Here is a 24,214-nt window from a genome sequence, read left to right as displayed (position 1 = left end):
TAATATCACACACAAGATCCTGCTGAAGATTATACGAAAACACCCGGAACAGCACATCAAATATAACAGAGAACTGCCAGAAGTACAAGCTGAGTTTAGAAGAAGCCATGGCACTAGGGACATCACAGCCAATATCAGATGGATCCTGGCTGAAAGCAGACAGCACCAGAGGAATGTCTATCTGTGTTGCATTCACTACGCAAAGGCATTTGATTGTGTGGATCAGAACAAATTGTGACTAACCTTGAGAAGAGTGGGAATTAGTTAACTGTGCTCGTGCAAAACTTATGCTTAGACTAGATAGCAGTCATCAGAACAGAGCAAGAAAACACCTCATGGTTCCAAATCAGGAAAGGAGTGCATTAGGGAAGCATCCTATCTATATGCGGAACAGATCATTCAGAAGGCTGGACTTTGAGGAGGAATGTGGCATCAGGATTGGAAGAAGACTCCTCAAAAACATGGATTACACAGATGATACAACCTTTCTTGCCAAAACTGAGGAGGATCTGAGGCATTTTCTACACAAGCATAATATGAATTGCCTCTCAACATCAAGAAAACACAGATTCTCATCACTGGGCCAATTTGCAGCACCATGATAGACGGAAAAGAGATTGTTCGCGATTTCAGATTGCTTGGTTCCACAATCAACACTCTTGGCACCAGAAGTCAAGAAATCAAAAGACGAATTGCATTACGGATATCTACTGTCAGCAACCTCTCCAAAATGTTAAAGAGCAATCATATCAGTCTAGAGATTTATAGGTGTACCTGATCCAAATCAAAGTCTTTGTAATTACTTTCTATGCCTCAGAGAATAGACAGTGGTTCTGGAGAAGAGTCTTGAACATACATGCCATGGACTACCAAGATCTCTCTTGGAGAGGGTAAAACCAAGTTTCTCCTTAATGGCAAGGATTTTGAAACTCCATCTAACATACTTTGGCATATGGCCAGGAGGGACCGGTCCTTGGAGAAGGACATCATGCTTGGAAGGGTGAAGGAACCATTTAGAAGAGGAAGAACCTGAATGAGATCGATTGACACAGTAACTGGGTTAATAGGGGTAAGTGTGTTGCAGACAGTGACATTGGCTCAGGACAGGACAAGCTTCAGAGCTGTTGTGTATAGGGTAGCTATGAGTTGCAGGTGATTCAAAAGCACATAACAACAATATCCATTTAAAAACAAACACCACATATACAGCCATGTACTGTTTGCTTTGATTTGAGGTTTTTCAAATTTCAAATCATAAAAAATGGTAGAATTATTGCTAGCCTAGTCCAGTAATACATCGTTGATCTGATCAATGAAATAGTGATTAAACATATTTTCTAAATAAGTTAGAAATGTCAGCATCCTTTTTTTTTTTTTTAGTGTACACAGGAAAGTTTTTGTAAGTCACTGAAAATATATTTCTAGAACGATAAAAGCAGAAATTTATTTTTGTTTGATGGGTAAGAGGTATACAAAGTATGCAAATAAACTTGTTTTCTTTAGCATCAGGGGAATTTCATTGTTCTCTAATGATATCTTCTGTCATTTTTATTAAAAGCTAAGCCACATTTCTCTAGCAGGCAATTTCTAAAAAATCTTCAAGATTTTTAAGGGAGAAAGTTCACTAACATTTAGCTCACTTTATAACTGAGGGCTTAAGCAATTTAGGGTTTTGGTATTTTAAAACGAACAAAAAATAATATTGATTTATTTACAAAGTTTGGATATATGGATTTTCATACTAGACCTTTCCCATTTGCTTCACCCACCTCTCCCTCCACCTGTCAATTTGTGCAACCCTGTGATTAACCACTCCTGGCCCCTGCCACTCCTCAGCCCTCTGCTCCCACCCACCCCCCGGAGATCCTCATACTTATTCTATAATAAAGATCTGACATAATATTGTCCTTAGGGGACTGAGTTAGTTCACTCAGCATAATGTTCTCCAGTCTTTCCCAAGTTTATGTAGTAATTTACTAAATCATTGCTCCTGTGTGCTGCATTGTATTCCATCATGTGAATGTACCATAATTTTTCAATAATTTAGGGTTCTTTTTTGACATAATTGTCTATTGTTTGGATATTAAATTATGCAAGTGTCACTAGTCTAAAACTTGTACTATATCACTTTTAGGCAATGAGATATGTGAATAAATATGGAAGACTAAGACTAAGCCTTTTTATAAGACATCAAGATGTGGTGAAACTAATGGGCTATTTTTCACAGTAGTTTTTGTTGGGTGTGGTTTTGTGGATTTTTTTTCCACATAATGTTTTGGCTTTAGGAAATCAAGTGTTAATCTAAGTGAAATGTTATTCTGGTTTTGGCCAGCATTATTACTGCTATAGCCTGATAGTTGACGGTAAAGTGACTTAAGGAAAGGACATCTTTTCCTAATATACACGACATTTTCTGCTGGGCTCATGGTGAGGTGAAAGGCCACCAAAGAGCACTGCAAGTGAACCTGTCTGGAGGTAAGTAGTGATGAGGGTCTTTAAAACTTTCAAAAAGCCATGTTAGGTGTGACTATTGTTCCCTCCCAGTCTGGAACAAAGAAGAGGGAAGAAAAGCAAAAATTTAAGGAAATAATTAACTCAAAGGTCTAGTAGACTATGTAAACATCAACGTCCATAACCTTGAGACCAGAGAACTAGATGGTACCCAGCAACCACCGCTAACCACTGCCCAAGGGATCACAGTAAAAGATCCTGGACAAAGTAGAGGAAAATGTGGAACAAACATAAAAAATGTAAAAAAAAAAATAAAATAAAGGCCAGGCTTACCAGCCCAACATAGACTGATGGAATCACCAAGATATGACCCTTAGTCACTCATTGAACTTGAACGAGAACACACTCATAAGAAAACCAGTACCACCAGGGAGGTGCTCACCCCTAGAGTAACTAACGTTTTTTCAAGGATAAAGCCTGGAAGGCAAGAAAGGGTAGTAGAGAAGGAGTAATGGAAATTAAAATTACAGGAGAGAAGTGCAGAGATATTATTAAATTGTGAGTATTGTGATTAATGTTATAAAAGACAATGCGTATGAATATTTGAGTGAAAAGTCAAATTGTTTTGTAAACTTAAATCACAATTTTCAAAGAAGAACCATTTTGACGGTACATCACTGATCACCTACATCCAGTTATGAAAGAGATTAGATATTATGAAAAGGAAGTTAATAGGAAAGCAGATTTCTATGTTGAGAGCCACACTTTGTGTATTCCTGTCACCCCCAGGGCTACACAGGGACTTCCAGGATCCCACTCATATTGAGAAGCAGGCAGCTGAGAAATCTAAAGGGAAGAAACAAAGTAAGAAATGCTGACACCACCTCCAGTAGTAATAATAATTGTTGTTGTTGTCAATTGCCTTCCAGCAGAAAACAACTCATAGCGACCCTATGTACAAAAGGCTTAAAGCCCTTGCACAACTATCAACATTTATCAAGGTTCATAGATTTTTCAGAGTGTAGGGAGACACACTGCAGCCATTTTCTGCAAATAGCCATTTATGTCAGCTGTAAAAGTGCAGAGCTGTTTATCATTTTGGTTTGATGTCTGAAGGGAGCAGAGACATTTGACTGTTCCTTGTACCCTAAGGCTAAGCAAGGTTATGGAGAATGGAATGTCCCTCCCCAAACACGCTGTATATACTCAAATTCTGATGGCCTTGCCTGCTGCTGATAAGAAGAGCAAACAGCCTCCCTTGCCTGGCTGAGCTAGCAAATGGCTTGTAAATCAAAATGGAATGTACTGTTGACCTGGAGGCTGGGCTGTTTTTCTGTTCCATGCAGAAAGATAATAAAAGGACAGGAGAGAATAAACTCAGGGCTGCAGTTTCAGACTATACACCTCTCCTAACCTATCCCTTGTGTAATGTATTTCTATAATCTGCACTCTCATCACTCCAACCCTGTTCGTCTTGATGGCTGGTTTCCAGCACCAGAGACATGTTGTTTAGGAAATGGATGCCACTCCTACTTCCAAATAGCGGAGTTAAAATTGTTCTGCACCTTCTTCTTGCCTCTTCCTCTGCTGGTGAGTTGGGGAGCAGGAATTGAGAGTCTAGGGGAAAAGCTAAACGCTGCTCATTTTCTCTTGAAGTTGCCCTGAGTTAAGGTAAAGAGAAGAGCAGCTTCAACTTGAGTTTGACAGTTTTGACTGGTTATTTCAATTCTTAACATGAGATGCCTGGTAGTGGTGCTTAAAGGAGGGGGGGAAAGAACTAGAAGTAGTCAGAAGTTTTGATTGTGAACATTTTCATTCATATAAAAAATGTCTGAGAAATTTTAAAGAGGACACCTGTGTGCCTAAGAGCTCCAGAGGCACAGTGGCTAAAGTTCTCAGCTGCTGACAGAAAGGTCAGCAGTTTGAACCTCCTAGCCACACTGCAGGAGGAAGATGCACGTCTGCTTCTCTAAAGATCTACAGCCTTGAAATCCCCATGGAGGGTTCAACTGTGTCCTGTAGGGATATTATGAGTATGAATTAGCACAAAAACAGTGGTGAGTTTGGGGATTTTGTACTTACAAACTTTAACACTTTGGAAAGGTTTTGACAGCAGATTTTACTCCAAAGTTCTAAAGAGAACCTAACAACAATACATTTCCCACCTATATTCCACCATTAGCTTGTATTGTTGTTATTTAAATTGTGAATGTCAATCTAGAGACTGAGGTACCCTTGATCCAGGCGCTGGTTTTTGTGATTACTTACGTGCTATGCATCAGAGATCTGGATAATGCGTAAGGATAACAGAAGAAGAATTAATACCTTTGAGTTGTGGTGCTGAAAAAGACTATTGAACATATCATAGACTGCCAAGAGAACAAATAAGTCTGTCTTGGAGAGGGTGAAACCAACTCTCTCCTTGGAAGCAAAGATTTTGTAGCTCTGTCTCACATACTTTAGGTATAATCAGGAAGTACCAGTCCGTGGAGAAAAACATCAAACTCAGAAGAGTGGAGGGACAGCGCAGGAGAGGAAGACCCTAGATGAGATGGATTGATACAATAACTGAAGCAATATGATTAGGTGTGTTGGAGTCAGTGAGACTGGTCCAGGACAGGCCGAGGTTCAGAGCTATTGTATATGGGGTTGCTATGAATTGCAGGCAACTCGATGGCACATAACAAACAACATCAGATATATAACAAAACAGTTGCCATCCCAGTGATCTTCACAGGTACAGTTCAGTGACATTATGTCCTTCATGTATGCACTATTAACATCTTACTCTGCTAGTTTTATCACATCTGCCTGTCTAACCATTTCTCCATTCTCATTTCATCTTTTTAATATGCTTCATGGTGCCAGCCATAACTATGTTACTGTTGTTTTGTGCCCTTGAGTCATCTCCAGTTCACAGTGACCTTGTGAACAATCCATTGGAACCTCACCCTACCTTGCATCATCCTCACAATCAAACCCATGCTCAAGCCCACTGGTACAGACACTGTGTCAATGGATCTCCCTGAGGGTCTTCTTATCTTCTCCTGACTCCCCACCTTTCCCAGCATGATAGCTCTTTCCAAGGTCTAGCCCCTGCTGACAACTTTGTGAGATGATGTCTCACCATCCTTACCTGTAAGTGTGAATATCATTAACTAAAGTTCAATACTTGTTTTTAGTGTTTTGTTTTCTTTTGAGAGAAAATTTATATAGGATGTCATGCATAAGTCTTATGTATATTTACTGAATTTTGGCAAATGCATTCAACTGTGTAACACACATCTGGAAGGACTTTTTATTACTCAAGCAAGACCAGAAAAACCACTTGGAACTCTTGACAAGGAACTCAATCTAAAGATTATTCCCATGCCCTCCCTTACTGTATCATTCTCTCCAGCAACCTTGCATATGAGCTGAATTTTCCACACATTACTTAGAATACAGCATCTTAGGAGTCTAATCTGAATGAGTCTCATACTAGGAATACAGGGGATCAGCTCCAAGGAACTGATAAAGTCCACGAAGCTCTGGTGGGTTGATGGTACAGTGTTGCACTGTGAACTCAAAGGCACATGTTTCAAATCCATCAACATGTCGGAGGGAGAAAGAATGGGCAGTCTCCTCACGTGTGACTTTCTGACTCTGAAAACCCACTGGAAGGTCAGCTATGACTCACACATACACAACAATCCAACCACAAGGATATTGCAGGAGACCTTGGGTAGTAAAAACTGTTCATGATTGGCTGTTAACTGTGGGAAGTTCAAGTTCACCCAGAGGCACCTTGTAAAGAAAAAAATTAGTAACCCACCTCCAAGGGGGAAAAAAAATCAATCCTTGAAAACCCAATGACACACATAGGTTCTCCATGAATCGGAATTTATTTAACAACAATGGAATAGGTAGGATTTTACAAAATTGTCTGGGGTCTTGAGGACCCCAGAATCACCTTGTTTGCAGAGTCAACGCCCCACTTTTCCGCCTTCATTAGCCTCGGCACATGACAGTAGAGTTCCATCTTGCACATGCTCTGGATCTGAACAGTTATCCGGAAGGAAGAGTCTTGAATTTGTATGGGAGGAAGGGAGAAGTAGTAATGAAGATGGGAGGTATGAAACTGCCATCTTAACTACATCATTATTAAATAACCCCTTTCTTTCCTGCTCCTCATTATCTGCCACCCCTTCAGGGAAATCTACTTTTCCTGTATCTCCTAATACACACATATTGCAAAATGATAGTTTAAGAACCTGCACTGCAATCTCAGAAGCACGCAGTTCAAATCCACCATCTGTTCTAGAGAAGAGAGAAGAGTAATCCCCGCCTGTGCAATTTACTGCCTCTGGAAACCTGCTGGAGGGTCAGCTGTTAGTCAGCCCCGACTCGATGACACAACTACAAACAGCATGTGTAAAGCAGAAGATAACGTCCATTTGTTGATTATTTGATGAAACCTGCCTAAGAAGCACAGAAAAGGGGGTACACTCCAAGGTGTCAGAAAAATCTTGCACTATGTAGTCAGTTTGGTCAACAGCATACAAAGGCTCTGGAGCTTGGTGAGATATGTTCATGAAAAGAATTCAAAGAATGAAAAGCATTTAGAACAAGAGGTGTATTGCAAAGTGAACTGGGGGGGGGGAGGAAGAGCAGGGAGGAAAGTGAGCAACAATGGATGAGTTTTAAAAACCACAAAGAATAAAAGACACACCTGCCCTTGAAGAACTCACAAGATATGAGGTAGAGTATGTACACAAGAGTTCTCAGCTTTCACTACCACCCACAGTCCAACACTTAGCACAGAGCGAGAACAGGAGGGGAGAAAGCAAGGTCAGGAAGGGCTTTCTGAGATGAGAATCTGTAAGGTGCTGCAAAATCCAATATGAGGTTTGAGACCATCCAAGGCGGGGGTGGTGGTGGTTCAGTGGTAGAATTCCTGCTTTCCATGCAGGTGACCTGGGCCGAGCACCTCATGCACAGCCACCACCCACTCTGTCTGTGGAGGCTTGAGTGTCATTTAGGTGCTAAATAGGTTTCAGTGGAGCTTCCAGACTAAGGCAGACTAGGAAGAAAGAGCTGGTGATTGACTTATGAATATCAGTCACTGAAAATCTGATGGATCACAATAGGAACAGACTGTGGCCACTGACAGAGCTTTCATTGGCTGGTTTTCATGACTAGATAATGGGTTGAGGGACTGATTCAGCAGCAGTTAACAGAAAGGGACAGCCTGATAAGAAAGATGTGGTTTCTTATAGGTGAAGTTGTTCTGGGGTTAACAAACCCAAAAGTCCTCCCCATGACATGCCCTCAAGGCCTGACTCCTCTTCCTCTTGCACCCAAAGCTGAGCATTGGCACTTTTTCTCTACCTTCAATCATGTGATCACTAAGTTCAGGAAAGAGTTATTTGTCTTTTAGAGATTTATAAAGTTATCATTGGCTTTCAGGACCCAGACTCCTATTGAAGTTCAACCAATTAAAAAAAATACATATTTAGATAATATTTATTGCATTTTTGTGGTGAAAATGTTCACAGCAAGTTAGATTCCCATTAGACAATTTCCCCAGATAGCGCTTGGTGGCATGAGTTACACGTATCACAACATGACGACGTTCTCTTTGTGTTCCATCTGTCCCTTTCTCAGTACATGCCCTTTGTCTTCTCATCTTTGCTTTTAAGAAATTGTTGACCATTTTGGTCTCATACTCAAAGTTTTTAAGAAAGGCATTTTATTCCATGAGTAAAATCCTTTTATGGATAATATTAATTATTTTAGGGAGCTTTTGTGTCTACGTGGTAAGGAGCTGTGCTGCCAACCCAAAAGCACACAGTTAGAATCCACCTGCTACTCTGAAGGGGAAAGACGGATAATCTCCTCTCATACCGATTACAGCTCGGAAACCCCATTAATGGGCCCGCTATGAGTGAGTTTCAACTCAACAGCACATAACAGCAAGAGTCTTTTGGAGGGGTGGAGTTTGTAGGGGGTTTCAAGGCTAACGCAAAGGTGGTGTCCCTCTGACCGTTCAAATCCACCAGCAGCTCCATGAGAGAAGGATGGACCATCTCCTGGTCACTTCACAGCCTTAGAACATTATGTTCTCCAGATCCGTTCATGTTCTCTTTCGTGGACTCTGCAGTTGCATAGTATTCTGCTTTATGCACGTACCACTGCTTGATGATTCATCCATTGATAGCCATTTTTGTTGCTTCCAATTATTTGCTATTGTAAGGAAAACAGCAATGAACATGCATCCACGTAACTGTTTGCATCTTCACTTTCAGGTCCCTCTGTGGTGAGGAGTTCCACTGTCAACTCAAAGGCAGAATCGACCAGCTGCTCCCAGGGAGAAAGATTGGCAATCTCCTCCAATGCAATTTACTGCCTCTGAAAACCTACTGAAGTGTCAGTTCCAACTGCTGAACTGGTCGGTTCCAACTCAACAGGCACATAACAAGAGCAACACTTGGGGGTGTGGTGCATTATGCATGGTGCTTCTAACCAAAGTTCAACCATTTAAGCACACTAGCTTCTCTGCAGGAGAAAGGTGGGCAGCCTTCCCCAGAAAAGATTTATAGCCGTAGAGGATTGCTATGAGTCAGAATCAATTCAATGGCAGTTTACACCTAGGAGTGTGATTCCAGGCTTACAGGCTAGTCTCGTTTTTAGAGGAGACAGCATATCATTTTCAATAGTGGTTATACCATTTTACAGCACCACAGTGAATAAGGGTTCCGATCCTCCCTCTCTCGCTAACATTTATTGTTGGTTTGCTTGCTTTTATCAGTGTCATCTTAGCCAGGGTAAGGTGGCATCTCATCGTAATTTTTATTCACATTTATCTAATGGCTAAATATTTTGTGTCCTTTTTTGTAAGGTGGCATCTTATTGTCATTTTGATTGCCATTCATCTATTGGCTAATGATTATGAGTATTTTGTTTTCATCATTTCTGACTGCTCTGATGTCCTCTTGAGTGAAGGTGCTGTTCATGTCTTTGCCCATTTTATGACGGGGAAGTTTAGACATTCTTGATTGACTTAAAATAAACTGTGTGAGCCCTCCTGAGCTTGCCAGAAAGAAGAAATTCCTGCTTCAAAATTATTATGTACAATAGTTGTAGGTATTGCAACGTCGTCATAGTCCTCTTCAGGCTCAATGTAGCTTGGGATGGAAACTGTGTTTTTATTTCTATCTTTATGAACTGATGAGTATGTTGATAACTGCTGACTTGGGGTTTTCTGTGGAGCTGAAAGACACAAAAAAGGACCTTAGATCCAAAGCATTGTGTATTAATACATGTTTAACCAAGTTGTAGTACAGGTTCTGGCTCAACTGAACACAGCAACAATTAACACAAGGACAACAAGATTGTTCTAGGTTTCAGTGACCGCTCCACTTTTGTGGAGACTAAATTCTCATTTTATAGAGGACAGAGAGACACAGGCACAGTATCATCTCAGGGTTCCCCAAGTGGTCAAATGGCAAATAGGGTCAAATATCCAAGACTTCACCCATATATCTCTCTGCTTAGATCACTGCAGTAGAATCATGAAACCAAAGATTAACCTGGATGGAAAAAAATGGACTGCTTCACAAATCTACATGTCATCCTTGTGCAGGGGCCATGCTAATCTTCTCTATATCGTTCCAATTTTAGTGTATGGCCTGCCAAAGCAAGCACAGAAGGTAATCCTCTTAAAGAAGTGATACAAACAATAGTTCCTTTTTGGCAAATTTCTTGCAATAACCTATGTGGTTTTCAGACATGTCTATAGTTTTTCAAGTACAGATCTCTCCACTAAGAGAGAAAGAAAACAATGATGTTTGTTTGCAAAAAGCATAAATAATAGAGAACAAACACAGAGCAAAAGGACTAACATGTCTAGAAGAACAAAATAGCCCAGCTTGGACTGGAGCAGGGATTGGAAATGCCTCTATTACAATCTCATCTTCTCCCCAAACTCAGTTGTTATTGAGTCGCCTTAGACCCTTGGGGACCCCATGTGGGTCAGTCAGAGTTAAACTGTTTGTTCTCCATGGGGTTTTCCACGGCTGAGTTTTTTAAAACAGATCATCAAGCCTTTCTTCCAAGGCACATCTGTGGAGACTCGAACATCCAACTTTTCAGTTAATAACGGAACATGTTAACTGTTTACACTACCCAAAAACACCATTGCCTTCTAAGAGAACATGAAAGTTACTGCGATTTCATTTCGTGTAGAGCCCTGCAATTAGATGCAAGTTCATGTTCACACTCCAGGCCTCACAAGCCGTGTGATGTTGAGCAAGTCATATAGCTTCTCTGTGTCTCCATATCCTATTCGAGGGGACATAACCTGAGCCTATTGACATCAAGTTGGTTCCAATTCACACAGCTATTTAGGACAGAGTAGAATTGGTCCATCTAGGTACTAAGATTGTATCTTTTTGTAGGAGCAGACAACCTCGTACCTCTCCTAAGCTAGTTTGAGCTGCCAACTTTTTTGATTAGCACCTGAGCACTTAGCAACCAGGGCTCAATTGCCAGAGGGCAATAATAATACACCTGACCCAGAGTTGTTCTCAAAATTAAATGAGATGATCTCTATGAAGTGCTTAGCTTGGGGCCTAGCATAAGTGTATGTCTAATAAATGTCAGCTAGTACCAGCACTGGCCAGCTCTGATGGCGTACCCTGTAGGAAGTTGTGCTACTAATCCAGAGGCAGCACCTGTCTGGCAGCTCGAATCTACCAGCAGCTCTTCTGGAGAAAGGTGGGCAGTCTCCTCCCACGTAATTTACAACCTCTGACTATTTACAGCCAACTAAAACCTTGGCGATTTACAGCTGGAGGATTGTCTGCGAGTTGGTACTGATTTAACAGTAATGAGTGTCAACTTTGAGTTTAGTACAATTATTAAATCAAAACATTTCTATTAAGTATCTGCTAAATTCCAGGCACTGTCCCTCTTTTTCATTTGAGATTTTATTGTAAGTTTATGAAGAACTTGGCTTTCCATTCATTTATTGTTGCACATTTTCCTCCCTGCCCCCAATCCCCAGTTTGCTTTTTTCTAAGGAAAAAAGTTCTTTCATTGTTATACAGTCTTCCCCCAGCTCCCAGACCACTTACTTATGCAGCTCTTATTCTGGACTCTTGTCATACCAATAATACCTAATCATAAATTCCTTTTATACAATTCTGTCCCTCATCTGTATCAATGCCATGTATATTATTTATCCCCTATTTTCTAAACTCCCCAACCCCTCTGTCAGTCCTGTTTTATAACGGTGGCATTATGCAATATTTATCCTTTTGTGACTGAGATATTTCACTCCAGGCACTGTTCTTAGTGGTAAAGAGTGACTAAAAAGACAAGAAAGACTCCTGCCTTCAGAGCTTATTTTCTAGAGCAACTGGATGAATAAAAACTGAGTAAGATAATTTCCAATCATTCCTATCAGTTTCTTAAGGGACAATAAGCCAGACTACCTTAGAGGCAAGAATGATGACATTGTGTCTCACGTACACTGGGTATGGTGTTAGGAGGGACTACTCTTTGGAAAAAGACATACTTGGAAAGGTTAGTGGAAGAGAGGAAGACCCTTAACACAATGGATCAACACAGTGACTTCAGCAATGAGCTCGAACTGTCAGGGACGAGGACGGCACAGTACAGGGCAAGCTTCAGGTCCGTCGTCCATAGGGTCGCTGTGAATCATAATTGATTCGAAGGCACCTAATAACTTTCAGTAGGATGATTAGAAGTGATGATATGTAAACAAACACATGAAGAACAAGGTGAAGAGATTCAGGAAAAGCATACCAGATACAGAGAATCAGGAGGAGTTTTTCTGATGGGGAAAAGTGCTTCTCACAATTCCAAGCCCAGATTTGAACATAAATTTGTATAAATTTAAATATCAGGAGTTTGGTTACTAATGCTTCCTCTTTTTAACTTATCCTTGTCTTTTAAACCAAAAGAAAATCTTTGTCACATTCCTTATGCTGTGCTGAGTAAAAATGTTATCACCAAATGCAAGTAAACTTACGTGCATCTTCAGGAGAAGGAAAAGTCCTAGGTGGCAAAGGAGGTAGTTGAATTTGTGACTGATTAAGAACATTCCTAGAGAGAGAGAGAAAGCCAGTGAGCCAAGGTTTGGTTTTGACCATGCCTGCTGTCAGTGAACACAAAGGATGACATCAAAGAAAGTGAATAGGGTTGAACACCCAAGTCTTGGTCCCTACATGGTGGAAATATTTCCTTCCCTTTCTCTGTCCTGTTTTGTAACTGACACACCAAAGAAACCATTTCCCCCAGCACAGGAAAGGCAGAAATTGCGGGGAGGAAGTGGAAGCAGTGTAACTTAGTGTGTACGGAACATGCCCTGGGGCCATCTCAGATGTATGGGAGTGGGAGGTAAGGGTATTGGGGTGAGAAACAGAAGTACTCCCAAAGATGCACACACATCCTACAGCAGCAATCCCACCAAACAATTGATGTATATCAACTCCACTTGTGTCAGGGTAGAACTATGCTCCGTAGAGTTTCAAATAGCAAACTCTTTTAGAGGAAGAGCTCCAAATCTTTCTACTAAGGCTCTTCGGAGAGGATTCAAACCTCCAACCTTTCATTAGTCATCAACAATGTTACCTGTTATACCACTCAGAGATTGCAGCAATCCCACTACTGGGTATATATGCTACTGAAATGCATATACTGTTCACCAAAAGTACTAGAATGTTCATGGTATTACTAGTCATAAAAAAAAAACCCACAAAAAAAACCCCAACAACAAAAAAAAAACCAATCCATGGCTGCATGAGTCTAAAGGGAACTCTGGTTGCCTACTGGTAAGGAATTGAGTTGTCAATCCAAAGACACACAGTTCAAGTTCCCCATCTGTTCCACAGGAAGTCATTTTCTTCCTGCTCAATTAACTGCCTCTGAAAACCCAGCAGAGGGTTGGCTATGAGTCCGTCCTGACCCGATGTTACACAGTAACAGCAATATGGCTCTAAAATGGGTGCAAATTCATGTACTAGAATTCCCTAGGTGGTGCAAGTGATAAAGGCACTCAGCTGCTAACTGAGAGACAGGAGACTTTTGACTCACCTGAAGCTCACTTGTAAGAAAGGCCTAGCGCATGCTACTTCTGGAAAAACAGCCACAGAGAACATTCTGGAGCTCAGCTCTACTCTCACACACTTGAGGTCACCACAAGTCAGCATCAACCCTACGGCAACTCTTACCATTTTTATGTTTGCTTGGCTTTTTTAGACATTTACTAATGTGCATTTTTTGTATGTGTGTCACTCTTTCTTTTTTTTTAATTTTTTTATTATTTTTGTGTGAGTGTACCGTCAAATCAGATCTGACTGGTACAGGAGAAGATTGTCTCTCCTTCCCCGGCAGAGCTTCTGGTGGATTCAAACCGTGCACCTCTGGGATTGTAGTTGCAGCCCCTTGCCACTAGGCCACCAGAGCTCCCTGTGTGTCACTCTTAAACAAGTAATTTTAAAATTCTAAGGAAGCTGCCTTATCTAGCTCCCCAGTCCCATTCGTGTACACTGTTTTCCACACTGGTTCTGGGTCCTTATGAGCTGATTTTTGAGCTTTTGCACGTGGTATTTCTCCGTGGAGATGGAGAAGCAGCTTCAGGATGTTGGAGTGAGTAAAGGAGATATTTGGCATGGGTGCCACTGAGGGCTTATCTTAATTTCTTGATGGTTTTTCCCAGGAAATTCATTCAATCTCATTGTCAGTAGTTCAGAACCAATTCATAACTGACTCTCCGTTGGCACAAACGGAGATTGACCACAAATCCATCTCAGAGCTATGGGTGGATTTGAACCACTAGAGAGCCGTGGCCTTGGGTTAGCATCACAGCTCTCTACGGACTACACCACCAGGCCTCCCTTTCCCAGAAAAAGGTGATTTATCTAGCTGACTGGTAAATTTCAGAAAAATCCAGCTCTTTCACTTCCTCTTTCAGGTCCAGACTGACTGCAGAAAGCATATATTCTTTCCAGGTATTTATCAAAGTTTCTAGTGTGGCCTATAAACTGGGTAGGAACATTTACCCAAATCAGGGTTGGGAAACTCACTTATTCTGCCATGCCAGTGTTACTCTTTTCATTACTGTTATTGTTACACTTGAGAATCTAAAGAACATAAAACTCGACAATTTCTACATATGCAGTTCAGTGATATTAATTACATTCTTCCAGATGTTTGGCCATTCTCACCCTTCTTTTCTGAATGCTTTATCTCCTTTTAACATAGACTCACTGCCATGCAAGTTTCCTACCTAAACTTCTCATCTTCTTTTGTCAGTTTAATTTCATATAAACAATTTTTAAAGGAGTGCAATATTCTTGGCAGACAGATATTTTTCATTAAAGCTAAATTATTATTTGGTATAAATTATGTTCAGTGGATAATTTTCATTTAAGACTTAAAGATTTTTCTCAGAGGAAAAGTTTCAAAGATTAATCCAGCCTCAATGGCTCCAGAAAGTCTGGATTCCAAGGTAACTTGAAGTTTTCTTGTCACATTTACCGATTTTGATCAGGATTCTGCTGTAAATCTTTGATCAAAATGTGCAATAATGGTAGATGGACACCACTTATTTCTTAATGTTTAATGCCAAAGAAAGCTATCGTTCACGGAATTAGCCACATATTTTATTTCTTATCAGCCTGACTTAAATTACATTATTTTGGTTATCTCACTGCCTTACACTTTCATTTTATTCCTCAAAGGGAGCAGAATTGAAATTGATAAAGAGGGGTTCTATTATTAGCTAGGACACTTAGAATTTATTATATGTGCTGCTCCAGTCAGGAAGGAACTCTGGAAGCATAGTCCATGGGGAGTTGAACTGCTAACCTAAAGTGGGCACCTCTCCAATCCACCAGCAGCTCCACAGGAGGAAGATGAACAATCTTCTTCCACGCAGTTCGCAGCCTCGGAAAACCTGCCAGAGGGTCAGCTGTGCACTAACCTGATGGCAGTGAGTTTGGGCTGAACTGAAGGAAGCACATTACAAACCATTTCAGAAAAGCTTAGACAGTTTCTTGAGTGCACACATTCCAGACAAGGGTCTGGTTCTTAACTGGTTCCTGGTAGATAAACCTATGCTCTGTCTGATAAGTGCAGCCTTGTATACCTGAGGCCAGGTAGTTTATGCTAACACTTCAATTTATGGTGAATGCTTGTTTTGTATGTTTAGTAGTTTGGGGCCACACTATATAAATCTGACCTCTGTTGGAGCTAAGACTTGAGTTCCCATGACCACTTGACTGAACCACCATAAAAATCCTAGACATTTTGTCGGCACATTTACAACTGTCACACAAGATTGCTGAGAGAATTAAGTGCTGTTGGTGTGACTCTACCTGGAGAAGCCAACTGGAAGCTCATACCTGGTTTTTCTTAGACTTTACTCGATGCATCTTCTCCCTTTGTTAATCACAATGCATTGTCTTTTCACCATAATAAACTATAACTACAAATGCAACAATTTATCTGGATCATGTGAGCCTAGATAATCATTTAATTGAGAAGCATTCAACACAGGTAACTACCATAAGGTCAAAAAATACATAATAAAATGCAAAAGTAATATGAAAGTTATATTTTTTGTTTAATGCAATAGCTTTAAAAGGGTTATATGTGTAATCTGTCTAATGAAAAGAAGTGTAGGAATAACCCTAAATGTTAGTTCCAAAACACAAAACCAGGCTTGTAACCTCTGTCTAACTCTATTAGATGAGGGAATCTTAGAAAGCAGAGAGAGCCATATGGTGCCTGCACACTCATCCCTGAGTTAATGGGAGAGAGATAGAAGATGTGACATTTCACTGACTTTCAAGTGGGCAATACAGTCCTACTAGTAGCATAGTGGAAGTGAACAGAATATTTTCAAACACCAGGAAGTTTTGTTTCTACTTACTCATACACCTTTTCTTCATCTCTTTGGTTTTGTTTCAAAGGCTTGGCAACTACCCATGACTTGCCTAAAGAAAAATATCTTCATTTAGAAAGAGTTAACAATGGTTGTGATTTTAGAGTTTAGAAATCCCCGAAGTCTGGCAGTTCTAAGAGACTGTCAAAGAACCACTTTAAAGGTTGTTGTTGTTGGTAGACATTCAAAATGGGCAATCTCTTCCCATGCAATTAAAGGCCTCTGAAAACCTCTGGAGGGTCAGCTATGGTTCAGTTCTGACCCTATGGTACTCAGCGAGTATTAAGGGAGCTCTGGTGGCCTTGTGGTAAGAAGTTGAACTGCATAATCCCAAATAATGCATGCAGTTCGAATCCACCAGCAGATCCATGGGAGAAAGATCTCCTCCCATGCAATTAACTGCCTCTGGAAACTGGCTGGAAGGTCAGCTATGAGTCAGTTTCAACTGGATGGCACAAAATAGCATCAACAATGATTGATAGAGCTAGAATTTTACCTCACATCATCTGATTACAAAACTGATGGGATGACAAGTGACCTGCTTACTTGTCAGTTCTATGCCTGCCTTGGATGACACTAAAAAAAATAAGTGTGGTGAGGAGGAAATAAGATGAAAAATGGGAAAGCAGTTTATAAACTATAGTGAGGTTGGCACTGAAGTTATTAATAATATCTTCCTTATCTGTGAACTTTGATAAATGATGATAGTTATAAAAAGGCTTCAGGCCTTTTGTTCTTTGTGTCGCTATGAGTTGTGCTCACCTCAACGGCAATTAACAACATTAACAAGAGTAATTAAAATAAAAGGTAAAATTTTTGTTCAGTCATATTTTGTTTATATCTAAGAAGGAATGTGTTTAGATAAAGGAATCAAGTATAGCTTTTGTTTTAAAAAGAAAATTTAATTACAGTCGAGGATAGAGAGAAAAGAGCATTGAACTGTGAGCCCAGAAGATCTGAGTTCTGATACCAATCCTGCCACCAACCTGTAGGGGACTTCAACCAAGGCTCTATCTCCCTTCAAACATTAGTTCTGCTATCTCAACAAAGATATTGAGGGAAATTATTGTTTGAGAATCAACTTCCTTTCACCTCTTGTGCAGTCCTGACATTTTAGCACTGGATTGAGAAAGAGAACAGAGCCTCAGTCCTTGAGGGAAGCCTGTTCCAGGTCACCAGGGGCAGCAGTTCAACACCTCAGTGTTCTCCTAATTTAGGTGATTAGTTAAAGGATTACAGTATAAAGCAAAAACACCCTTAAATCAAGGGTTTTGTGTTTCTGGAGATGAGTAGTAATGCAGAAAACCCACTTGTAAACAATCCGGACTTAATATTAAAATACCCAGGTAGCTACCTATTCACATCAAAGATATCAAAAATCTCTGGTCAAGATGGGTATAATAACAGATAATTTAAATATTACTTTAGAGAAGACAATTATATAACCTCATAATAGGTTGCTCATTAATTAAATTCATATTTCACCTCTCAAGGCATTCTTTTAAAACTTTATACTGGTTTATTTACAAAGTTCGTATACATTGTTTTTCATACTGAATCTTTCCATTTCTTTCACCGTCCCCTCTCTTCACCCACCAAATTGTTCAACATTTTGTTTGCTTATTTGTTTTCTGGGGTTTGTGTTTTGTATAGTTTTGAGGAAGTTTTTTGGTCTGATTTTGTTTTGGTTTTGGCTTATATTCTCTCAAATCCCTGAGGAAAAAAGATGCTGTAGTTGCAATCAGATAGAAAAGAAAAAACATTTGAGCATATCGTACCTGGAGAAATAGTCTCCAAGCTCTTAGGGCTGGAAGGGTTCCTGCAGTTTAATTAAATGCACTCCTTTTCCTATAGGGAGCTCTCATGGCCTATGCACTGCCAACACAAAAGCCCACAATTCTAATCCAACACCTACTCTGAAAGAGAAAGATGGGCAATCCCCTCTCATGTGATTTACAGCCTCTGAAAACCCACTGGAGAGTCAGCTATGAGTCGCTTCCAACTCAAATGCACATTAAACAAAAACCACCCTTTCTACATAGATGGAGAACTAAGGTCCAAGGACATGAGTTTGTGGCAGAGGTAGGACTGAAACTCAGACTACCTGATGCTAATCCAAAGTCCTATCCATACAGACCTAGAATGAATCTACTTACTCTAAAAAAAAAAAGAGTCCTGAGGTACTAATAATCGCCTCTCCTTCCACCCACCCAGGTGAAATGGTTATTACCTTGCCTATGTTGCCACCTACAGACACAGAACAGAATTAAGCCCAGGCCCACAGAGACAACGATGATGGTCACAGCTAAGACGATCCAGAAGTTGTCCCTCCACCAGTCCATTGCTGTGGAATTCTGAGACAGAAAGAGAATACAATAACAAGAATAAGATATGACTGAAGGGCACAGCGGAGGGGTGATGGTGAGGAGGTGAGGCGTTACTTACCATGTTATGGAGACAACAGAAGAATCTGCTTAGGAATCAGATTCAGGCACTAGTTTACATTCAAACCCTACTAGTTCAGGGGGTCAAGAGATGCAAGCAAGTAACTTAATCTTCTCTGAGGCTCGGTTTTCTCTTCTGTAATATTGGGAATAACCTAACTCCTTAGTAGTGGAAATGATTGATGGCTGAAGCTGCTAATTGAATAATTGGAAATTCAAATCCACCCACAACACCTTGGGGGGAAAGATCTGATAATTTACTTCTGGGGGAAAAAAATCACAGTTTGGCATTTCCTTAGAAAGTTAAGATTAAAATTTCCATTTGATTGAGAAATCCCACCGTGAAGGATTTATCCTAAAGAAATAAGACCTGTAGCAAGGAATTCATGAAATATTATACAAAAGGGGTAACCCTGGAGGACATTATGCTAAGTGAAATATCTGAGTCACAAAAGGAAAAGTATTGCATAGTGTCACTGTTGTAAAACGGGACTGGCATCGGAGTTGAAGGAAGACTGAGAAAGGAGGGATAAATAATGTATATTGCATTGAAACAGATGAGGCATAGAACTGTTTAAAAGGGATATATAATTAGATATTACTATCATTACAGGAGTCCAGAATGAAGGCTGCGCAGTGGAGTGAACTTGGGGGAGAATGATTGTATAACAATGAAAGAATTTTTCTTTTACTTCTCAAAGAGAAGGGCAAATTGGGTGGCGGGGGTGGGCAGGGAGAGAAGTGCAACAATGAAGGAATGGAAATCCTCAGTCTCTGTAAACTTTCATTAAAATTAATTTTTTAAAAAATAAATAAGAGCTGTGCTGTGAACTATGTACACCCATGTTTGCAGCAGCATTATTTACTGCAAAGAAATGGAAATGCCCACATGTCCCTTAACAGATAAATGGATAAAGAAAATATAAGACGTTCACACAATGGAATGCTATACAACATTAAAAAGACAATGAAGAATTTTTTAAGCATGCAAAATATAAATTATTCTAGAGGACATTACCCTGAGTGAAATAAAATAGTTATAATAGGACAAATGCTGTATAAGACTACTGTTGTTGTTAAGTGCCATCAAGTCACAGGCGACTCCTAGCAACTCTATGAACGAAAGACCTGAATACTTATAAGACTACTACTATTCGATAATGTTGTTGTTGTGGTGGTGGTGGTGGTTGTGTACTGTAGAGTAGTCAGAACTGACTCATAGCTGACCCTCCAGAGGATTTCCAGAGGCAGCTAATTACACAAAAGGAGATTGCCCATCCTTCTCCGGCAGAAAGGCTGGTAGCCTTGAACCACTTGCCTTCAGGATTATGGTGCCACTTCTTGCCACTAGGCCACCAAAGGTCATACACACATGTTAAGATGGGTGAAGGGAAAGGCAATATCTAATACAAGGATGATTCACAGAATGCCACTAAGGAAAGGGAAGACACAGAGAGGTATAGAAGGATTCATAAAACATAAAATTACTCGAAGTGAAAAGAGTGTAATTACATTGGTGGTATTAAAATTAATGCTGTAGAGCAAAATGTATATAAATGGTTGAATGAGAAGTATTTTGCTTTGTAAATTTTCACTCAAACCATAATTTAAAAAAGAAAAGAAATCAGCTATGAGAATCCCTATTGAGCACAGATTTTTGCTGTCATACTTGAGTTTACCAGGAGTCAGAATCAAAAGGATGGCAACGAGGGGTGGGGGGGGAGGAATTTAGCAATGGTGGCACAACCACAGCTTTCTCTTACACTGCTGAACATGTTAACAGAAAGAAATGTGCCATTTAAAATAATTGGCCTTGGTTGGTTTTATGTAACAATGGCAGTAATGACAATTTATCACAGAGGAGACCATTTTGGAGGCATTCATTTGGAGGAGATGGCTACAGCATGTTTTTTGTTTTTTGTTTTTTTCTATAATTATATTTTATTAATTTTCATAAACATTTACAGAGATTTTGGGCTTCCACTCATTCATTGTTGCACTATTCTCTCTACCCTCCTCCCAGGGTGTTCTTGTCCAAATGCCACAGTGCTTGTCAAAGCCAGTTCTGATTAATCTTCTTTGTCAGTGTATCCTTTGCCATTCCCTATCACTCCTCCCTGAGAGAGACTTCACCCTGAGTCATAAGGAAAAGGGGACGGTGTATTCTCTTAGCTACTTCCTGCTGAAAAGGGACGCTGTGGGTTTCAGGGTGAAGATCTTCTCTCACTACTCTAAAGGGCCCCTTTGGCAGTAGGAAACACGTAGACTATTATGGAGATTGATTTTGGAATTCAGATGCACTCTTATTGATTGTGCTTGGCGGCTACAGCATGTTTTGATTGTTCTTCAATGAAGTATATTCAGAAAGATGAAAGTGAAGGTGCAAAGCCAGCTGAGTTGGCCTGCATGAGAAAAGTGACAAGAATTTGGAGACTGAAGGCTTATAGGCTAGCAGAAAAGAGTCTTAAATGAGCATTGCAGAAAAGAGAGAGGTTGAGAGGATAACAGCATAGCTGAGCATCCTTAGAAGTTCCTCATAGTGAAAAAACAAACAGTGGACTTGTCTAACAGTCAATTTTAAATTGTTGCCTGTTTATGTTATGTTTGTTATGTTATGTTATGTTATGTTATGTTATGTTATGTTATGATGTTATATTTTATTGTATTTATTATCTATTAATTATATTTATTAAATATTATATTTTACATTATATTAAGTTACAGTCTTACTCTGTTGCCATTCATCTTCAATAAAACTACACAACAGACTTCCTCTCATGAACAGAGCATATGGGGAATGACATCTGTGTCATGGTTTCCCAAGCCAGCCGTGACATATGGCGAGTACAAAGAACAGCAACTTCCAGTCTCCAAGTGAGAGTAGACTATGGAATAGACTAATAGGAGAAGCCCCATGTATCTCAGGAGATTTTGGGAAGAGGCTGAACTCTCAGAGTCTACTGAATGCTCACCTTTTCTGGTTCATTTAGAAATTAAAAGTAATCTTGAGGCTTAGGACATTCCTTGGCACTCTGGTTATATGAGACTCAACCTCTGGTGTCACCCTTTAGCCAATGGAAATTCACCTGTGCCTGTTAGTGTAGTATTATTTCAGATTCCTACTTTTAAGTAGTATTTATGACATGAACAGGGATCCATGAAGGCAACAAAGGAGCAGGAGGAAAATTAGGTTGATGTTAAAACCATCATTACTACAAAGATCTTCTAACATTTAAAAATGTGTTTGTTACCTGAGATAATTCACCCTACATGTGTGAAGACAAATGTTTTACTGCAGATTATAATGCAGTGAATGAATTAATATGGCCCTACTAACAATGAAATCCAGGAAGACCCTCAATGAGATCAGTTAACACAATGACTGCAGCAAAGGGCCCTAGTGTGTCAGAGATGATGAGGATGGTACAAGATAGGACAGGACTCAGATCTGTGCTTTATAGGGTTGCTGAGTTGTACTCAACTTGACTGCATCTAACAACAACCATAGTCTTCGTGACTCTCAACAAATGACACTATGCTAATAAGGTTCTTGTGGTCCACCGAAATGACTGGATAGCCTGCCAATTATATAAACAGTTGTGAAGTTGAGGTCATACAAATAGGTGTATGGAACCCTATTGGTCCATATTGGGTGGATTGGTCCATTTTCCTGTCAAATTCAATTTAAAATGAGCCAACCCAGAGACAAATAGGGGTACTTCACAACAACTAAGAACAAGGGATGAGAACACAGTATATCCTTTGGATCCCTGATTCTTGTGCTGTGAACTTCCTCGACACAGGAGAAAGCTGTTAACAGCAGCGATCACAGAAGAGAATGAAAAGCAGCAGCATTTATCTTGTTGAGGTGATGGAATTCTATAAATTCTAGATGTAAGTCCCTTATAAGATATGTCATTACAAAATATGTTTTCCCAGTCTGCAGCTTTCCTTTTTACCCTGTTGGAGAAGTGCTTTGATGTGCATAAGCTTTTGATCCTTAGAAGGTCTCATTCATCTATTTTCTTTGCAAAATGGGCACAGGATAAGAACAGACACTTCACTGAAGAAGACATTCAGATGACGGACAAACACATAAAGAAATATTCAAAATCCCTAATTCAAAGAGAGATGCAAATCAAAACAATTTTGAGATGTCACGTCACCCCAGTAACAATAGGAAAGTTCAACAGAGCAGCAAAGAACAAATGCTGGCAAGATTGTGGAGAAATTGGAACCCTTATTCACTGTTGGGGGGAGTGTGAAATAGTCCAACCACTCTGGAAGACAGTAACGCTGCTTTCTCAAAAAGTTGAAAATTAAAAAAAAAAAAAAGTTGGAAATAGAAATAGCATTTGACCCAGCCAACAACCTACTACTGGGAGAATGTTGTTGTTGTTGATTTTCATCTACTCTAGCACAACTCATAGCACTTTATGAACAAAAAGTTTGAAGCCTTTCTATAATGATCAGCGTTTATCAAAGTTCATAGAGTTTCCAGAGGCATGTTGTTTGGGAATGGATGCCACTCCTGCTGCCACCTAAACAGAAATATGCACATCTATGTTTATTGCTGTGTTGTTCACAATAGCAAAGAGATGGAAGTAATCCAAGTGCCCATCAACAAATTAATAGATAGAGAAGCTGTAGTATACGAACACAATAGAATACTATGCAGTGCTGAAAATCAGGAAACTCACAAAATAGTATACAAAATGGGTGTCTCTGGAGGATATTATTCTGAGTGAAATATCTCAGTCACAAAGGGACAAATGCTGCATGGTGCCACTGTTGTAGAATGGGTCTGACATCAGGGTTTGGGTATGACAGAAAAAAACTGGATAAATTATGTATATTGTATTGAAACAGATGAGGGAAAGAACAGATTAGAGGTGATATATGATTGAGTATTATGGTTAGCACAGGAATCCAGAATTAAGGTTGCATAGAGAAGTGTACTCGGGGTGGGGGTTGGGGGGAAAGGGACGGGGGAATTGTATACTAATGAAGGAATTTTTTTTCTTTTTTTTTTGGAGAGGGGAGCAAACTGGTGGGGAGGGGTAGGCAGGGAGAAAAGTGCGTCAATGAATGAATGGAAATCCAAAACCTCTGTAAATGTCTATCAAAATTAATTTTTTTAAAAAAAGAGCCTTTGGGGGAAAAAAACAAAACCAAAAGGACAAGTACTGTTATAAAACAGGACTGGAATTGGGGTTAGGTAAGACTACGAAAAGAGGGGGTAAATAATAACACTATATATTAACACTATATTGGAACAGCTTGAGAAATGCTGCGCGAGTTCGGCCCTTTTGATTTTCTGACTCTAAATCCTTGCACATTTCATTGTAATATTTTGCTTTGTCAT

The 24,214-nt window shown here is 39.9% G+C and overlaps 1 protein-coding gene across 1 annotated transcript in view; it reads right to left on the bottom strand.

Moving 5' to 3' along the window:
• Positions 1–3,198: 3,198 nt before the first annotated feature.
• The window catches only part of LOC102868485 (SLP adapter and CSK-interacting membrane protein-like), a 111,844-nt gene continuing 90,828 nt past the window's right edge, over positions 3,199–24,214 (bottom strand). Inside the window, exons 2-6 of the mRNA XM_006899808.1 lie at positions 18,657–18,759; positions 16,394–16,457; positions 12,488–12,561; positions 9,566–9,702; positions 3,199–3,297 (exon numbers count right to left, since the gene is read on the bottom strand). Coding sequence (XP_006899870.1) covers positions 3,199–3,297; positions 9,566–9,702; positions 12,488–12,561; positions 16,394–16,457; positions 18,657–18,759 — 477 coding nt within the window. The remainder of the gene's footprint in view (positions 3,298–9,565; positions 9,703–12,487; positions 12,562–16,393; positions 16,458–18,656; positions 18,760–24,214) is intronic.

Source organism: Elephantulus edwardii, unplaced genomic scaffold (genome assembly GCF_000299155.1).
Source record: "Elephantulus edwardii isolate Elephantulus edwardi_28Jun2011 unplaced genomic scaffold, EleEdw1.0 scaffold00267, whole genome shotgun sequence".
Classification (NCBI taxonomy): Eukaryota; Metazoa; Chordata; class Mammalia; order Macroscelidea; family Macroscelididae; genus Elephantulus; species Elephantulus edwardii.
The sequence above is the reverse complement of the archived record's forward strand: the minus strand, read 5'-3'. Positions and strand labels throughout refer to the sequence as shown.